The sequence below is a fragment of the Coregonus lavaretus genome, assembly GCF_964263955.1.
Source record: "Coregonus lavaretus genome assembly, chromosome: 30".
Taxonomy (NCBI): Eukaryota; Metazoa; Chordata; class Actinopteri; order Salmoniformes; family Salmonidae; genus Coregonus; species Coregonus lavaretus.
The window spans coordinates 38,347,398-38,366,733 of NC_140017.1; the positions used below are offsets into that span (position 1 = coordinate 38,347,398).

The 19,336-nt window shown below is 44.0% G+C and overlaps 2 protein-coding genes across 2 annotated transcripts in view; one reads left to right on the top strand and one right to left on the bottom strand.

Moving 5' to 3' along the window:
* Positions 1-5,546, bottom strand: part of LOC311106254 (homeobox protein cut-like 1) — a 121,423-nt gene extending 115,877 nt beyond the window's left edge. Inside the window, exon 1 of the mRNA XM_084148548.1 lies at positions 5,473-5,546. Coding sequence (XP_084004674.1) covers positions 5,473-5,535 — 63 coding nt within the window. The 5' untranslated portion in view covers positions 5,536-5,546. The remainder of the gene's footprint in view (positions 1-5,472) is intronic.
* Positions 5,547-17,588: 12,042 nt separating this feature from the next.
* Positions 17,589-18,713, top strand: LOC311105855 (alpha-(1,3)-fucosyltransferase 4-like; the record flags this gene model as incomplete). Its single annotated transcript, XM_084148068.1, has 1 exon — positions 17,589-18,713. The coding sequence occupies one exon, from the start codon at positions 17,589-17,591 to the stop codon at positions 18,711-18,713; it is 1,125 nt and encodes a 374-aa protein (XP_084004194.1).
* Positions 18,714-19,336: the final 623 nt, after the last annotated feature.

Genomic DNA, 19,336 nt, shown 5'->3' on the forward strand with positions numbered 1-19,336 from the left:
ACAGCCAACACCAGACCAGCCAACACCAGACCAGCCGCTGAGCGATTTAAACCACTCATGATGGAGGTTGCCCCTAAATGCAGTTCTTGGATCGGCTTACCATCGCCTAAACTAACCTTAACCATTAAGAGGTAAAACACTAGAACTGTCCCTAGATCAGTTTTCATCTTCGCCAACCAGAGACGGCTGATCAGATCAACACGGTGCACATGGATGCATGGCCTCTCTACACCTGTGGTCTACCACTTCGCGGCTGAGCCGTTGACGCTCCTAGACGTTTCCAATTCACAATAACAGCACTTACAGTTGGACCGGGGCAGCTCTAGCAGGGCAGAAGTTTGACGAACTGACTTGTTGGTTAAGGGGGCATCCTATGACGGTGCCACGTTGGAAGTCACTGAGCTCTTCAATAAGGCCATTCTACTGCCGATGTTTGTCTATGGAGATTGCATGGCTGTGTGCTCGATTTTATACACCTGTCAGCAACGGGTGTGGCTGAAAACGCCCAATCCACTATTTTGAAGGGGTGTCCACATCCTTTTGACCATGTAGTGTATGAATTAGCCACATTTTATGGACACTTTTAAGAAGGTACCATATTGGGTATATTTGAGGCATCACCACCCTGTCTCACTTCGAGGCAGCACCACTCTGTCTCACTTCGAGGCAGCACCACTCTGTCTCACTTCGAGGCATCTCCACTCTGTCTCACTTCGAGGCATCACCACTCTGTCTCACTTCGAGGCATCACCACCCTGTCTCACTTCGAGGCATCACCACTCTGTCTCACTTCGAGGCATCACCACCCTGTCTCACTTCGAGGCAGCACCACTCTGTCTCACTTCGAGGCATCACCACCCTGTCTCACTTCGAGGCAGCACCACCCTGTCTCACTTCGAGGCATCACCACTCTGTCTCACTTCGAGGCATCACCACCCTGTCTCACTTCGAGGCATCACCACCCTGTCTCACTTCGAGGCATCACCACCCTGTCTCACTTCGAGGCAGCACCACCCTGTCTCACTCCGAGGCATCACCACTCTGTCTCACTTCGAGGCATCACCACCCTGTCTCACTTCGAGGCATCACCACCCTGTCTCACTTCGAGGCATCACCACTCTGTCTCACTTCGAGGCATCTCCACCCTGTCTCACTTCGAGGCATCGCCACCCTGTCTCACTTCGAGGCATCTCCGGTAGGAACAAATACATGATGCCTGGCCACACCGTTAAAAAACGCCTGGGAAAAGATGATGCCTTGTAAAGAAACTAACTAACGTAGCTGTAATGGACTGGCATTAGGGGTGTTAAAACCTTCTCCATCTGTATTCATTGTCACCATCTATTTTCCAGTGAGATCTCGACTAAAAGAATTGCAGACGTAGTAACACTACCATTTAGAGTCATAAACACCTGGGAGAGACAGACACTAAAGGCTCAAAGCACTCTCTATCCCAGGGAGCCAGAGACAGACTAACTAACAGCTCAAAGCACTCTCTATCCCAGGGAGCCAGAGACAGACTAACTAACAGCTCAAAGCACTCTCTATCCCAGGGAGCCAGAGACAGACTAGCTAACAGCTCAAAGCACTCTCTATCCCAGGGAGCCAGAGAGACTAGCTAACAGCTCAAAGCACTCTCTATCCCGGGGAGCCAGAGACAGACTAACTAACAGCTCAAAGCACTCTAACCTGGGGAGCCAGAGACAAGACTAACTAACAGCTCAAAGCACTCTCTATCCCGGGGAGCCAGAGACAGACTAACTAACAGCTCAAAGCACTCTCTATCCCAGGGAGCCAGAGACAGACTAACTAACAGCTCAAAGCACTCTAACCTGGGGAGCCAGAGACAGACTAACTAACAGCTCAAAGCACTCTCTATCCCGGGGAGCCAGAGACAGACTAACTAACAGCTCAAAGCACTCTCTATCCCAGGGAGCCAGAGACAGACTAACTAACAGCTCAAAGCACTCTAACCTGGGGAGCCAGAGACAAGACTAACTAACAGCTCAAAGCACTCTCTATCCCGGGGAGCCAGAGACAGACTAACTAACAGCTCAAAGCACTCTCTATCCCAGGGAGCCAGAGACAGACTAACTAACAGCTCAAAGCACTCTAACCTGGGGAGCCAGAGACAAGACTAACTAACAGCTCAAAGCACTCTCTATCCCGGGGAGCCAGAGACAGACTAACTAACAGCTCAAAGCACTCTCTATCCCAGGAAGCCAGAGACAGACTAACTAACAGCTCAAAGCACTCTAACCTGGGGAGCCAGAGACAAGACTAACTAACAGCTCAAAGCACTCTCTAACCCTAACCCGGGGAGCCAGAGACAGACTAACTAATAGCTCAAAGTACTCTCTATCCCAGGGATCCAGAGACAGACTAACTAACAGCTCAAAGCACTCTCTATCCCGGGGAGCCAGAGACAGACTAACTAACAGCTCAAAGCACTCTCTATCCCAGGGAGCCAGAGACAGACTAACTAACAGCTCAAAGCACTCTCTATCCCAGGGAGCCAGAGACAGACTAACTAACAGCTCAAAGCACTCTAACCTGGGGAGCCAGAGACAGACTAACTAACAGCTCAAAGCACTCTCTATCCCAGGGAGCCAGAGACAGACTAACTAACAGCTCAAAGCACTCTCTATCCCAGGGAGCCAGAGACAAGACTAACTAACAGCTCAAAGCACTCTCTAACCCTAACCCGGGGAGCCAGAGACAGACTAACTAACAGCTCAAAGTACTCTCTATCCCGGGGAGCCAGAGACAGACTAACTAACAGCTCAAAGCACTCTTTGTCCAGTAGCTGTTTCTCATTGAGGGAATAAAAAGTGCCACAGATCAAATGAGGTTTTAATGGCCATAAACAGGCAGGCTGCTATTTAAGCCCTGGACACACGCAACAGCTATTGATGTTGGTTCGGTTGTGCTGCTGTTACAGAATATATGACCCCAAAAAAACGACCCAATGTAATGCAGCAGCACACAGGGGAGTCATGCACCCAAAAACTCTGAGGGGGCACAAAGTATGTGAGGATGGCTGGGGAGAGGTTCGGAGGTGCCCCCCCCCCGTCCGTAAGTTGGAGAATTTTGAATTTTTCAAACACCCGAAACACATTTTTCCTGCAATCTAGAGCCATAATCATATTGCAATGTAAAAAAATATGTATCTTTTTCTGCATATTTAAGCATAATTCTTGAGCCATCTGTATTCTGACGGGTGGTTCTTTTTTTAAATAAACAAAATATGATTCTCTGAATCTCTGCTAAAATCTGGGTAAAAGATTTAAAGGAATGCAAGTATTATTCAGTACATTTAGCTTTTCTAGTCTACCAACCTTAAGTCTGCCACCTAAGATACTCAGACAAGATGGCTGCTATAATAGTTTTTATTTATTTGTTCACCTTTATTTAACCAGGTAAGCCAGTTGAGAACAAGTTCTCATTTACAACTGCGACCTGGCCAAGATAAAGCAAAGCAGTGTGATAAAAAACAACAATACATAGTTACATATGGGGTAAACAAAACATAAAGTCAAAAATACAACAGAAAATATATATACAGTGACGGGTGTGGATAACTTGATTGACAGCCTGAAATGGCTTCTTGGCAGCTAGTGGGAATTGGGAACCTAAATAGGCTAGCTAAAGCCAACTTCATAAAATTGCTAGGTGGATTTTATTTTATTTTTTACAGGACAGATCTGAGGGTGCACCTGTGCCCCCTATGGGCATGACTCCTCTGGCAGAATCCACCACTATAAGCACCAGTTTCTGATCAAAGGGAGGCAGCTAACAAGTTTGCAAACAACTGACAAGCCTGAGTACAGACAGACAGGCCGTGATGATCAGAGATTCTCCTTGGAAGGCAGCACAGTGGGAGCAGGCAGCACATTGGGAGCAGGCAGCACAGTGGGAGCAGGCAGCACAGTGGGAGCAGGAAGCACAGTGGGAGCAGGAAGCACAGTGGGAGCAGGAAGCACAGTGGGAGCAGGAAGCACAGTGCGAGGGCCAGTAAATAAGATGTAATCAATAATAGCCAGTGAACGTTCTGAGAGCACACAGCTCTGGCTGGTTCCTCTCCTCCAGATAGGCCTGCTGGCCTCTGCTCTGCACGCAACCAGATTCACTGTCCTGACTAACAGCTTCTGATGGGCCTTTGCCATATTTACCCAGGGCCTTATCACAAACTTGTGTGATGCATATTTCATGTCCTGGCTGTGCAGTGCAGTGCACTGCGCTGGCAGTCAATGTATCAAAAGCCAGATCCCAGACAAATGTGGACACTCCACTTCAAAGAGGGAGAAAAAAAATAAAAAGAGGACGGAAAGGGAGGGAGGATGCAAGTTACTGAAATAATTTCATCTGTAGATGAATCACAGGCAACAGCAGAAGGGATCAAATACATTTGGATAAACGGAGATGAGCCTTGATTATAGCGCATGAGTGCAGCATAGTCAGCATATGGCCAAGCACACATTTAGACTACAGCCCTATTGAACGTGATAATAATAATAATATGCCATTTAGCAGACGCTTTTATCCAAAGCGACTTACAGTCATAGATATATTCATTCTTCCCCTACTACAAATCGGCTGTTTCTTTCCTCCCAACATGGTGCATTTCCACCCCCCACCGAATTGAGAACCTTCCTGACTAAAAAAAGAATTCATGTTATGCCACAAATATAACGTAGATTGCTAGTAAGTAAGCCACATGTGGCACCGATCTGGCATACCGATACAATTTGCAACACTAATATTTTTGTGTTCGTTAAAAATGTAATATAATGCCAGATGAGAAGAGCGCGTAATAAGGGTTTAGCAAGCTGCTGCCTGGACGGAACTGCTGCAACTTATCCGAGTCGACAACAACACAACCTAGCTTTAGCTATGTTAGCAAAAACAACTAGCTAGTTAGGTCAGTTATCACTCAAATGCAGCCGAATGTGTTCAAATCTATTGGGCTAGAAAGTTACCGTCAAACTCAAACTTGTCTAAGCGTTTGGGTCTGATCTGACAGCTCCAGAGGACATCACTGATCACAGCGCCACCATCGTAGACGCACTTCATGTTTTTTCTCCAAAGACCAACAAACCCAAGCTCCAGACCAAGCTAACAAGCAGTTAGCTGCCTAGCTACTTCATGCTAAAAAAGTTGACAAGGAGACATGCGTGTATTTCTGGGGGATATTATGGTCTGCTCCGGACCCAGAATTGTGTTTTTATGCGGTAACGACGTTACCCCCCCACGCCATCGCCAGGGCACCAGCCGATCGATGGGAATTGAACAAAGAGGATCAATTTCTGATCAGCGAGAAAGCCACTTTCATCAATGCGAAAAGAGGTCTCTCTACAAGCGGATCGAAATACCGACAGAAAAGCCATTCGAACCCAAAACATATTGTCAACGCAGCGAACTTAGCAAAAAAAATGAAATTGTACGAAGCAACTCAAAGTAGAAAAGACTGACCTGCAGTAGTTGTAAATCAAAGCGTTTCCAATATTGAAACATTGATCCCGCATTGGCCGCCATCTTGAGGCATATTGAGACGGAATGAGAAGCTGACAGAGAGAGAGAGGGTTAGGGTTCAGTGGAAGAGCAGAAAACACGGAGCGGAGCTATCGAACAGTCCCTTCGCTTATTGAACAGTGTCGAGGAATGGACTTTATTGAACGGGAACCTACTGTATTGAATACTGCCACGGAGTAGTGTGGGAGCTGGCAATTTTCTAGAGGGTAAAATGTGGACTGGATTTCTACATGGCTCGCGAACAACTGATGCTCTTTCTTAGTTATTTGATACATTTACATTACATTTTCGTCATTTAGCAGACGCTCTTATCCAGAGCGACTTACAAATTGGTGCATTCACCTTATAGCCAGTGGGATAACCACTTTACAAATTTTTTTTGGGGGTGGGGTAAGGGGGGGTAGAAGGATTACTTGATCCTATCCCAGGTATTCCTTAAAGAGGTGGGGTTTCAAGTGTCTCCGGAAGGTGGTGAGTGACTCCGCTGTCCTGGCGTCGTGAGGGAGCTTGTTCCACCGTTGGGGTGCCAGAGCAGCGAACAGTTTTGACTGGGCTGAGTGGGAACTGTGCTTCCGCAGAGGTAGGGGGGCCAGCAGGCCAGAGGTGGATGAACGCAATGCCCTCGTTTGGGTGTAGGGACTGATCAGAGCCTGAAGGTACGGAGGTGCCGTTCCCCTCACAGCTCCGTAGGCAAGCACCATGGTCTTGTAGCAGATGCGAGCTTCAACTGGAAGCCAGTGGAGTGTGCGGAGGAGCGGGGTGACGTGAGAGAACTTGGGAAGGTTGAACACCAGACGGGCTGCGGCATTCTGGATGAGTTGTAGGGGTTTAATGGCACAGGCAGGGAGCCCAGCCAACAGCGAGTTGCAGTAATCCAGACGGGAGATGACAAGTGCCTGGATTAGGACCTGTGCCGCTTCCTGTGTAAGGCAGGGTCGTACTCTGCGAATGTTGTAGATCATGAACCTACAGGATCGGATCACCGCCTTGATGTTAGCGGAGAACGACAGGGTGTTGTCCAGGGTCATGCCAAGGCTCTTTGCACTCTGGGAGGAGGACACAACGGAGTTGTCAACCGTGATGGCGAGATCATGGAACGGGCAGTCCTTCCTCTGGAGGAAGAGCAGCTCCGTCTTGCCGAGGTTCAGCTTGAGGTGGTGATTCTGTCATCCACACTGATATGTCTGCCAGACATGCAGAGATGCGATTCGCCACCTGGTTATCAGAAAGGGTAAGTGTATACTGTTTGGTTTTCACTCAGAAAGCACATGCTTACATGTCTTACTTACATACATCATTGGTTTTGTATATTTTAATGACAACTTTAACCATTTATCCTAAGATTTTTTTACGATTGTCATAACTTATCTTTAGGCTGTGCACTTCCAGTGCTTATCAATAAAATGTGTAATAGTAGGAGGACACACATGCACACACCAAATTAGGACCCATTGGCAGTCGTAATCATTCACGCCGTAAGCCATTGCATTGTTGACTTAAAGGTCCAGTGCAGTTAAAACTCATTTTTTTTCATGTGTTTTGTATTATATTGTACAACAGCTGATGAAACTAACACTGCAAAAGTCTGGGGAAACTCCAGGGTTGGATGGCATACCAGTCGAGGTATAACAAACCTTTTTTGATATACTCAGAGGACCGTTATTAGCATGTTTTAACCACTCCTGTGTAAATGGTAGATTATCAGACACTCAAGAAGAAGGTCTGATTTCATTATTACTGAAACAGGATACAAGTGGGAAATATAAAGATCCAGACCATTAGAAAAAATTGGAGGCCCCTTACACTTCAGTGTTGTGATGCAAAAATCCTAGCAAAATGTATAGCGCATAGAATTCAAAAGGTATTGTCGGACATTATTCATTCTAATCAGACAGGTTTTTTACATGGACGATACATTGGAGATAATATAAGGCTAGTACTGGAAACAATAGAACACTATGAAACAATAGTACACTATGAAACAATAGTACACTATGAAACAATAGTACACTATGAAACAATAGAACACTATGAAACAATAGTACACTATGAAACAATAGAACACTATGAAACAATAGTACACTATGAAACAATAGAACACTATGAAACAATAGAACACTATGAAACAATAGAACACTATGAAACAATAGAACACTATGAAACAATAGTACACTATGAAACAATAGAACACTATGAAACAATAGAACACTATGAAACAATAGAACACTATGAAACAATAGAACACTATGAAACAATAGAACACTGAAACAATAGTACACTATGAAACAATAGAACACTATGAAACAATAGAACACTGTGAAACAATAGAACACTGTGAAACAATAGAACACTGTGAAACAATAGAACACTATGAAACAATAGAACACTATGAAACAATAGAACACTATGAAACAATAGAACACTGAAACAATAGAACACTATGAAACAATAGTACATTATGAAACAATAGTACACTATGAAACACTAGAACACTATGAAACACTAGAACACTATGAAACAATTGTACACTATGAAACAATAGAACACTATGAAACAATAGAACACTATGAAACAATAGAACACTATGAAACATCTGGGAAGCCAGGCCTACTATTCATAGCAGACTTTGAAAAGGCATTTGATAAAGTACGACTGGAGTTTATATATAAATGCCTGGAGCATTTCAGTTTTGGAGAATCTCTTATAAAATGGGTTAAAAGAATGTAAAGTAACCCTAGGTGTAAAATAGTAAATAATGGCTATTTCTCAGAAAGTTTTAAATTGTCAAGAGGAGTAAAACAAGGTTGTCCACTATCGGCATATCTATTTATTATGGACATCGAAATGTTAGTTATTCAAATCAGATCCAACAATAATATCAAGGGATTAGAAATCCAGGGCTTAAAAACAAAGGTGTCATTGTATGCTGATGATTCATGTTTTATTTTAAATCCACAACTTGAATCACTCCAAAGCCTCATAGAGGATCTAGACACATTTTCTAACCTCTCTGGATTACAACCAAATTATGATAAATGTACTATATTACGTATTGGATCACTAAAAAATAAAAAAAATTACATTACCATGTACTGTAGTTTACCAATAAAACGGTCTGATGGTGATGTGGATATACTCGGAATACATATCCCAAATTAAATAAATGATCTCACTCCAATATGTTTTAATAGAAAGTTAGCAAAAATAGATAAGATCTTGCTACCATGGAAAGGTAAATACCTGTCTATTTGTGGAAAAATCACCCTGATTAACTCTTTAGTATTATCCCAGTTTACCTATTTGCTTATGGTCTTGCCTACGCCTAGCGAACAGTTTTTTAAATTATATGAGAAAAAAATATATTCCATTTTATTTGGAACGGCAAGCCAGACAAAATTAAATGTGCCTATTTATATAATGAATATGAATTCGGAGGACAGAAATTATTAAATATTAAAGCATTAGACCTATCACTAAAAGCTTCAGTCATACAAAAGTTATACTTAAATCCGAACTGGTTCTCTAGCAAATTAGTAAGATTGTCTCACCCCATGTTCAAGAATGGCCTTTTTCCCTTTATTCAGATTACAACATCTCACTTTCAGTTATTTGAAAAGGAAATCATCTCCCAAATATCACTATTTCTAAAACAAGCCATAGAAAGTTAGTTGGAATTTCAATTTAATCCTCCAGAAACGACAGAACAAATAATGCAACAAATATTGTGGTTAAACTAAAATATACTAATTGATAAAAAAAAAAACATTATTTTTTGAAAGAATGTTTAAAAAAGGTATAATCTTCGTAAATTATATCATAGGTAGGACTGGTGGAGCTAACAAAAACATATGGAAATGTCTGCTCTACCCAAAATTACAACCAAATAATTGCAGCATTACCGCAAAAATGGAAGAGGAAAGTGGAAGGGGGAAAAAGTAAGGAACTTGTCTGTCGGCCTTACATTAAAGACCATAATTGGTGAAAGAAAATTGTGATAAATAAAAAAGTATACCAGTTTCATTTAAGGACCAAAGGATTGACAGCCATCCCATATAGATTGCAAAATAGTTGGGAAGAGATTTTTGACGTACCGATTCCATTGCATAGTGTTTATGAACTGATAAGCAAAACGATGCCGGATTCAAAACGTATAATTTTTCAATTTAAATTATTATACAAAATTCTTGCTACCAATAGAATGTTATTTATATGGGGGATACAATCTTCCCAGCTCTGCAGATTTTGCTACGAAGAGACAGAATCATTAGATCATTTGTTTTGGTACTGTCCATTTGTAGCTTGTTTTCGGTCATAGGTCCAGGAATGGCTAAAGGATTGCAATATTTATCTGGAGCTAACCCTGCAGATAGCACTACTGGGTGATCTGAAAAGTCATAGTCAGTCGATCAATAATATAATAATACTTTTAGCAAAAATGTTTATTTTCAATTTACAATCTGTAGAAACTATGAGAATAGAAGGGTTCAGAACTTTTGTGAAACATCGCAGTACAGTTGAAAAATATATGGCAAATATAAATCCAATATGGATGGTGTTAAGAGATTGATGGGAGGTGTTGAATTGAGCTGAAGGATGGGACTAATAACTAACAACAACTAATAACAACAAGATAACTATGTAAGACATACTGTGTCCATAATAAGTATATAGGTTGTAGGTTGGGAGCTTTTGTGAAAGAGCACAGTTAGAAAGATATGGCATATAGAAGCAAACCGGATGGACATCATGAAAATGATCGGAGAGGTTAAGGTTGAGGGTAGAGGAAGTTCAGGGGTAAAAACAAACAAAATATAATTATTGTAAAATTTATCATAGGTACACTTCAACTGTGAGAGACGGAATCTAAAACAAAAATCCAGAAAATCACATTGTATGATTTTTAAGTAATTAATTTGCATTTTATTGCATGACATAAGTATTTGATCACCTACCAACCAGTAAGAATTCCGGCTCTCACAGACCTGTTAGTTTTTCTTTAAGAAGCCCTCCTGTTCTCCACTCATTACCTGTATTAACTGCACCTGTTTGAACTCGTTACCTGTATAAAAGACACCTGTCCACACACTCAATCAAACAGACTCCAACCTCTCCACAATGGCCAAGACCAGAGAGCTGTGTAAGGACATCAGGGATAAAATTGTAGACCTGCACAAGGCTGGGATGGGCTACAGGACAATAGGCAAGCAGCTTGGTGAGAAGGCAACAACTGTTGGAGCAATTATTAGAAAATGGAAGAAGTTCATGATGACGGTCAATCACCCTCGGTCTGGGGCTCCATGCAAGATCTCACCTCGTGGTGAGGGATCAGCCCAGAACTACACGTCAGGACCTGGTCAATGACCTGAAGAGAGCTGGGACCACAGTCTCAAAGAAAACCATTAGTAACACACTACGCCGTCATGGCTTAAAATCCTGCAGCGCACGCAAGGTCCCCCTGCTCAAGCCAGCGCATGTCCAGGCCCGTCTGAAGTTTGCCAATGACCATCTGGATGATCCAGAGGAGGAATGGGAGAAGGTCATGTGGTCTGATGAGACACAAAAATAGAGCTTTTTGGTCTAAACTCCACTCGCCGTGTTTGGAGGAAGAAGAAGGATGAGTACAACCCCAAGAACACCATCCCAACCGTGAAGCATGGATGTGGAAACATCATTCTTTGGGGATGCTTTTCTGCAAAGGGGACAGGACGACTGCACCGTATTGAGGGGAGGATGGATGGGGCCATGTATCGCGAGATCTTGGCCAACAACCTCCTTCCCTCAGTAAGAGCATTGAAGATGGGTCTTGGCTGGGTCTTCCAGCATGACAACGACCCAAAACACACAGCCAGGGCAACTAAGGAGTGGCTCCGTAAGAAGCATCTCAAGGTCCTAGAGTGGCCTAGCCAGTCTCCAGACCTGAACCCAATAGAAAATCTTTGGAGGGAGCTGAAAGTCCATATTGCCCAGCGACAGCCCCGAAACCTGAAGGATCTGGAGAAGATCTGTATGAAGGAGTGGGCCAAAATCCCTGCTGCAGTGTGTGCAAACCTGGTCAAGACCTACAGGAAACGTATGATCTCTGTAATTGCAAACAAAGGTTTCTGTACCAAATATTAAGTTCTGCTTTTCTGATGTATCAAATACTTATGTCATGCAATAAAATGCAAAATAATTACTTAAAAATCATACAATGTGATTTTCTGGATTTTTGGATTTTTCTTATTTTTTAGGATTTTTTTTGTTTTATTTTCTGGATTTTTTGATTCCGTCCCTCACAGTTGAAGTGTACCTATGATAAAAATTACAGACCTCTACATGCTTTGTAAGTAGGAAAACCTGCAAAATCGGCAGTGTATCAAATACTTGTTCTCCCCACTGTATGTGTATGTATGTATATATATATATATATATATATATTTACAAGAAAAAAAGCATATGGGGGATTGGAAGTGATGCAGACAATTACATTGATGGAAGTTACAATCTATCTGCAATATTAAAGCTGATCTACCCCATATAAAAAATGAAATAATGATAACAATTTTAAAAAACACTGTAAAAATGTGAAAAAATAGATCAGTCTTATTTCCTGATAGTTTCTGGTTAAACATACAATCTACACAGGACCTTCTATTCGGCAGGTTTTGCATGTGTGACGAGTACTGAGGATACGAAGAGGCAGGACGCAGACGCAGGAATCAACAACGTAAAGGTTTACTTAACACTGAGCAAGAGAACAACAAAGAGCGAGTACACGACAAGACACTAACAATCACACACAACACAACACTGAACAGTCCAGGGCTTTATAGGGGTGGTGATGAGATGATGAGGTGCAGGTGCGCTGGAGGTGATTAGGGTGCGTTGGGTTTCCATTCCGGTGTTGCCGAGGTGGTGCGCTCAGACCGGTGGCTCAGTAGACCGGCGAATCAGAGCGCCGGAGGGGAGCAACGGGAGGAGACGTGACAGCATGGGTGGAGCTTCAGCTTGCCTGGTGACATCACCAGGCGGTAAATTAGTTAATAGACCTATAACAAAGAGAGTTAAACCTTGCTGCCAATAACAGCTTGTTTTCAGTTTTCCCCTCCCCGCTCAGACTACTCCCAGACAGTCCTAGCAAAATTATTGCGTGAGAAATATGGTGCTTTCAATACAACTGCGAACTCTGAAAAAAACTAGGCCAAATCATGATGTCAGTGATCCTCTAGTCGGAAAGTTGGAGCTCTAGAAATATTCCAGAGTTTCCGACTTGGAATTCTGAGTTGGATGACGATTTTTCCAAGTTGGAGCTAGTTTTTTGCAGAGTTCCTAGTTGTCTTGAATGCACTGAAGTTTGAGATTTCCGAGTTCCAAGATCTAAGTTCCTAGCTGTTTTGAACGCGGCAATCCGTTTTGATGCTAAAAAAAGCTATTTTTGTTTCTTTTTGAGCATTTTAATGAAAAACTATTACAATAAGGTACTTAATTGTTACCCAGAAATGATTTGATATTGAGATAAAAACAGCTGCATTGGTTCTTTAAAGTGTTGCATTGTTTTGTATTTTTAGACTTTTTATCAACTGGAGGGCTGATTGCATTTTCCAATTGAGTTATTTGTGTGGAGGCCACCCAACTGACAACCCTTTAGGCTAATGAGGCTTTTAATGGCGTCTTTGTGAGCCTGGCAACAGTTTGTTTCTATTCTAAGTGAGGGAGTTCAGGGCTGATATGTAGTTTCATACTTGACTTAAGGCCATAATTCCGGGAGAAGAGCTGTTTAGTTAATAAATCCCCCTCCTCATGTGGTGCTGTTCTGTCTGTCGACTTAGACTTGTCCTAGGTAGGGTGAGATGCTCCCCAGTCCAACCAGAAAGACACATTGGTGAGAACACCTACAGGGTTATGGGTTTCTGTTGTTATTCTTGACTTATCTCACAAAGGAGCCACAGGAAGGGGGAACTCGATTGTTTGTGTAGTGAGATCAGATGGAGCAAAGAATATTGTATATGTTAGCTTCTGGATGTGCTTGATCTGCTGATGTGTCATTTTTAATTTTACTTTGAGCAAGCAGTTTATGTAGTATGAAAATGTATGCACTCACTAACTTTAAGTCGCTCTGGATAAGAGCGTCTGCTAAATGTCTAAAATGTAAATGTACAGCCGATCTGAATTCCAAGGCTGAAAGGGGCCGTCAGCCATATCTCCTTTCCAGAGTGTGCTGTTGAAACAAACAGATCTTCTGTCTCTCACCCACAACCTTTCACCACTGTCTCACTTTCTCTCCTCATTAACTAAGCCTGTGAGGGCTGATGCTCTTAGCAGGCCCCGGCCGTGGCTGTGGGGGAGAGGCAGAGATGGATGTGTGGCCCTGTGGGGCCTGGGGTTGAGATCACCACCACATGTACATTTTAGTAATTTAGCAGACACTCTTATCCAGAGCGACTTACAGGAGCAATTAGGGTTAAGTGCCTAGTCGGCTCACGGATTCGAACCAACAACCTTTCAGTTACTGGCCCAACGCTCTTAACCGCTAGGCTATCTGCCGCCCCAGTAATCACGTCAGACAGCTAGGGAAGGCTGAACAAGATCATCATCGTCCGGCGGTGGAGTGAATCGCCGGAACGGCACATTCACACAACCTTTGACCCCAGGGGTCACCTCTGATGTCAAGATGAAGGTCAGGGGTCAGCGAGGGCCTCAGTGATCAGCGCACTCTCAGAGCCCCCTCTGCATTCTCTCTCTCTCTCTCTCTCTCTCTCTCTCTCTCTCTCTCTCTCTCTCTCTCTCTCTCTCTCTCTCTCTCTCTCTCTCTCTCTCTCTCTCTCTCTCTCTCTCTCTCTCTCTCTGGGGCCTCCCTGGAAATAATTGAGACATCCCATCCCCTGGGAAAGGGAGAAAAAAAGAGAAATGTATAGAAAGAGAAAATCGCTAGAGATGAGTGAAGAGCCTGGGGCCCATCCTGAGGCGTGTGTCATCACACACAACCACACACGACCGGAAGACAAACACATTGACGATGTAATGTCCTGTTATCTTCATCTGCAGGACAGGCAGACCAGCTAAAATGTAGAAGGGAAGAGCAGAGAGCCTCAGTATTCTGGAATATACTGCATCTCTACTGGTGGTGTCTAGTTGGTTAGTCTTCTGCCAATACTTTAATGGATTATTGACCTTACCAGCACTAACCAATCAGATCTATCTGTGCAGGAAACCAGTTTAGCTTCATCCCAACATGGTGTTCAGTCAGTGTTCTAAGTCATTCATGCAAGACTCTTCCTTGTATGTATGAACAAAAATTATTGTCTGGAAATAGAACTGTTCACATGAAAGAATAGCTAAATAATGCGGAGAGTACAAGGCTCCTTATGGGAAATGGGAAGTACTACTGACTGGGCTGCTAGCTGTCGCTCTCAGAGGGGGGAAATAGGGACTAGATGTTGGGAATGGATTGGGGACTCCACTGGAGACGTTCTGCTTCTGGCTTCCTCCTCTCATAGTGTGCATGTGTGTGTGTGTGTGTCTCTTCTCACACAACGGGACAGAACAATGAGACTGTCTGTGCAGTCTGCACACCCTGACAGGTCTGTAGAGAGAGTTAGTCTCGCTTGTAGGTTGTTTTTCTAGCACAGAGCTGTACAAGAACACAAAGCTCACATCTCAAATCTTACACACTTTTCCAATCTCTCTCTCTCTCTCTCTCTCTGCATCTTATCTGGTATTTTATTCATTCATTTAAATAAAATATGGATTCTCTGGAGGCCAGACAATTTTAAGAAGACTAAAGTGCATTATGGGTAGGCCTATACATTTTAAAACAAGCACCCGGTTAAAGACCTTGAGCCATTTCCTTGGTTTTAATATAAATACACTTTTCTTCACCTTGATGTGTGTCATATGTTTGAGTGTATGTTCTTCTGTTCATAAATACCTCTGAAATACCAAAAGCAATTGATGAGGCCTAAAAATAAATGACAGCAATACTGGGCGAAGGGATCCCCCTGGTGGACTGTATGGAAATCAGCATCGCAAGAGGAAAGTAGCCTACTCTCACCATAACATGCAAACCTCAGGTCATAACATGCAAACCTCAGGCCATAACATGCAAACCTCAGGCCATCTCGCATGTTGATTTCTCCCCATGCTGCAAATGTTTCCCGTGCTACAGAGGGCTATATCGGTCAGCTAATACTGGCAAGGCCGGCCTCCTCATTAGGCAGGAATAGGCAGCCGTATAGTGCGTACGGCCCAGTGCATCACTGGGGCCGAGCTTCCTGCCATCCAGGACCTCTATACCAGGCAGTGTCAGAGGAAGGCCCGGAAAATTGTCAAAGACTCCAGCCACCCTAGTCATAGATTGTTCTCTCTGCGCAAAGTCTAGGTCCAAAAGACTTCTCAACAGCTTCTACCCCCAAGCCATAAGACTCCTGAACAGCTAATCATGGCTACCCGGACTATTTGCAATTTATTTTACTGCTGCTCTTTAGTTATTTGCTTGAATCTTTTACTTATCTATTTTTTACTTAACACTTTTTATTAAATTTTTTATTTTTTAAAAGAAACTGCATTGTTGGTTAAGGGCTTGTAAGTAAGCATTTCACTGTAATGTCTACACCTGTTGTATTTGGCAAATAAAGTGTGATTGATTGATTGACCAGCCTTGAATTGGCCCAAACGTAGACGTCTATAAATTACTTATTTTCAACTTTCATTCAGAACCGAAAATGAACCTGATTTAAACTTCCGGAAAATACGTATTTTTCATCGTCCAGAAAAGATGCCTTTTCAAAGTCCTGAAAAATATGTATTTTAAACATACAGAAAATACCTTTTCATCTTTCATTCATAACCTAAATTAAACTTAACTTCAACTTCTGGAAAATAAGTATTTTAGATGTCTTTTGAACTTTATTTTGCTTACTAAGACTATTCTAGTTTTGAAGGGGTGGCAATAGTTTTGTCTCGCCTAGGGCAGCAGAATGGCCAGGACCAGCCCTGAATACAGGAGTAGTATAGGCCCAGTGCACTGCTTTTGTGAATATTTTGTTTGGGGGGGGCTACTATATGTGGGTTTGTGTTAAAGCCCGACACTTGTCTGACCAATGCATGTAAACAAATATTTACTATCTATAGCTTGCTCACACCATATTAACCTCGATTTCAGAGGTTTCAAAATAACAGGAAGGAACCAGTTCAGATCTTTATTTTGCTAGTCGGAACAGTGGAATGGAACAAAAAAATTATAATGGTTCTGTTCAGAACAAAACGACTGGAAAATAATTTCGGTACCAACCCCGGGTCCAAGCACAGTATAGGCCTAACACAGTTATCAATAAAGACCCCACCTGTATAATTACCCTCTAACAAATTAGTAAACGCATGCAGTTTACCACATTTGCGCTCATGAATTACACATTTAATTAGATAACAGAATTGGGAGTATCTGTGATTTTTTTCCCCTCTAAATTATGTCTATCTATTTTGTTCACTTTGCTTTTCTTGAGCCTGTGCCTCCCTGTTCTATGGATTCTACCAAGAGGTCTGGGTTTTAACCATAAAGTAAGATCGTTGTTGGTCCAAGCAGTGCTGCCTCTAGGTTACATAGCAGCCCTCGCCCTGTGGGACAGCGTGTTTACTCTTGCTGTCCTGAAAGAGCCCGTGAGGGCTACAAAGACCCCATTCACCGGTAACCGGAGGTCGCATGCTGCCTGCCACGTCAAGTGTTTGCGCAGAACGGTGTATCTGTTTGCTCATGCATTCACCAACAACACAGCTTAGGTAAAACTAGTCTACACATTATTAAACTCCAGTGGCAGAGATCCTTATCTCTCCTTACAGAGCCAGAGACAAAGGAACAGTAGGCCTGACTTACTGTTTACCTGAGAATGGGCCGACTGGTTTTTCTCACAGCCAAGGCATAAAGAAGGAGGACCGTAAACTTTTCTCCTTGGAATCCCAGGTGAAAGAGATTCTAGGCTACACCAGGTGCGTGGAGAGGAGAACGTGACAGGGAAGTGGACGTTAAGTTTCTAGAACTTCTGGAGTTAATGGACATAAGGGCTGGAAGTTTGATGGATTTCATGGAGATAACTCAGTGGGTAACAGGGGGTCGTTCTACCTCTCACAGAGCCTCTAAGCGCCCCGGTCTGCGCCTAAGCAAAACACGTAGAGTGACTGTTCTGAGAACGTCATGCTCATGGGTGTGTTTCGCCGCGCTCGGCTGTACGCTTTTTTTCCTCCTTGGAGTGTGTTTGCTCAATCTCCCAGACCCGCGACTACAACCCCTCCCGCTCACTGGAGGTGAGCCCAGAGATGTCACCCTTCTCCTGTGGACGCACCCCTTCGGCCACTACCGCAGACTGCCGGACTGTGAGGCACGCTTTGGGATCCGTGGGTGCACACTGACCGACGACCGGCGCATGTACCAAGGGGCTGACGCCGTCATCATACACCACCGTGAGATAGCGACCAACGCCACCGCACTCCCGGCAGACCCACGGCCCCGTGGCCAGAAGTGGATCTGGATGAATTTTGAGTCCCCGTCTCACACTCGTGGCCTGCGGCGGTTCGAGGGCGTCTTCAACCTCACCATGACCTACCGAGCAGATTCGGACATCTTCCTCCCCTACGGCTACCTGGTGCCCCGCCTTCGCCCTCACGCCAACGGCCCCCGGCGGCCCCACCTACTGGCCTGGGTCATCAGTAACTGGTCGGATTCGCAGGCCCGCGTGGCGTACTACCGCCGGCTGGCTAACTACGTTGGCGTGGATGTGTTCGGGCGTGCAGGTGTGCCACTGCCAGAGGACAGCACTGTGGTGCGCACGGTGAGACGCTACCAGTTCTATCTGGCGTTGGAGAACTCACAGCACACCGACTACATCACCGAGAAGCTCTGGAACTCCTTACTGGCCGGGGCCGTTCCTGTAGTTCTCGGGCCGCCGCGGGAAAACTACGAACGCTTCCTCCCCCCTGAGGCCTTCATCCATGTGGACGACTTCCCCTCTCCCCGCTTGCTCGCCCAATACCTGCTGCTGCTGCGCCGGAGCCCCGCCCTCCTGCAGAGACACCTGGCCTGGGGGAGGAGCTACAGCGTGCACCTGACCACCTTCTGGGCGGAGCATTACTGCACAGCGTGCCGCGCCGTGCGGAACCACAGACTCCGGACTAACACCATCACCAACCTTCAGCGCTGGTTTGAGTCCTGACCTGTGACTGCTTTCTGACCTTCCAATATGTGAACATGATTGGTCAGGTATCTAGCCACAACCCGGTCTGCAGCAGGGACACCATAGGAACTGTCTTCAACACCATTTAGCAAGCAGTGGATCACAGGAAGAAACTTTTTATAACATCACTGAACTGTGATTCACATGTCTGTTACTTATTTTTATTAGTCAGGGTTCAGTAGTGTTATGAAGTGAGTTGTGTCAGACTGTATAAAAAAACAGAGACATTGTCCTCATCAGTGGGTGGGTGTGGGTTGTTTGACAGCTGCTTTTGGAAGCCTTCCTAAAACCACAGTAGCCTTGATACTGCCTTTACATGATCAGCTGACCAGCTGCTACTTACACCACCCCACCAGACATGTGCAATGCTAACCAAAGGAGATTCCTGACACACACACACACACACACACACACACACACACACACACACACACTGACCAGCAGCTGCATCCACCGCTATAATCACCCTCATAGATATTGTCCAGGCTACTGTGTATTTATATTTATCAAATGTCCACGACGTTCCTCTCCTCACCTGTCTGCTGTCTGATTTGTTCAGTTGTTTCAGTCCAAGATATTTCAGACTTTTGAATGTGAAAATT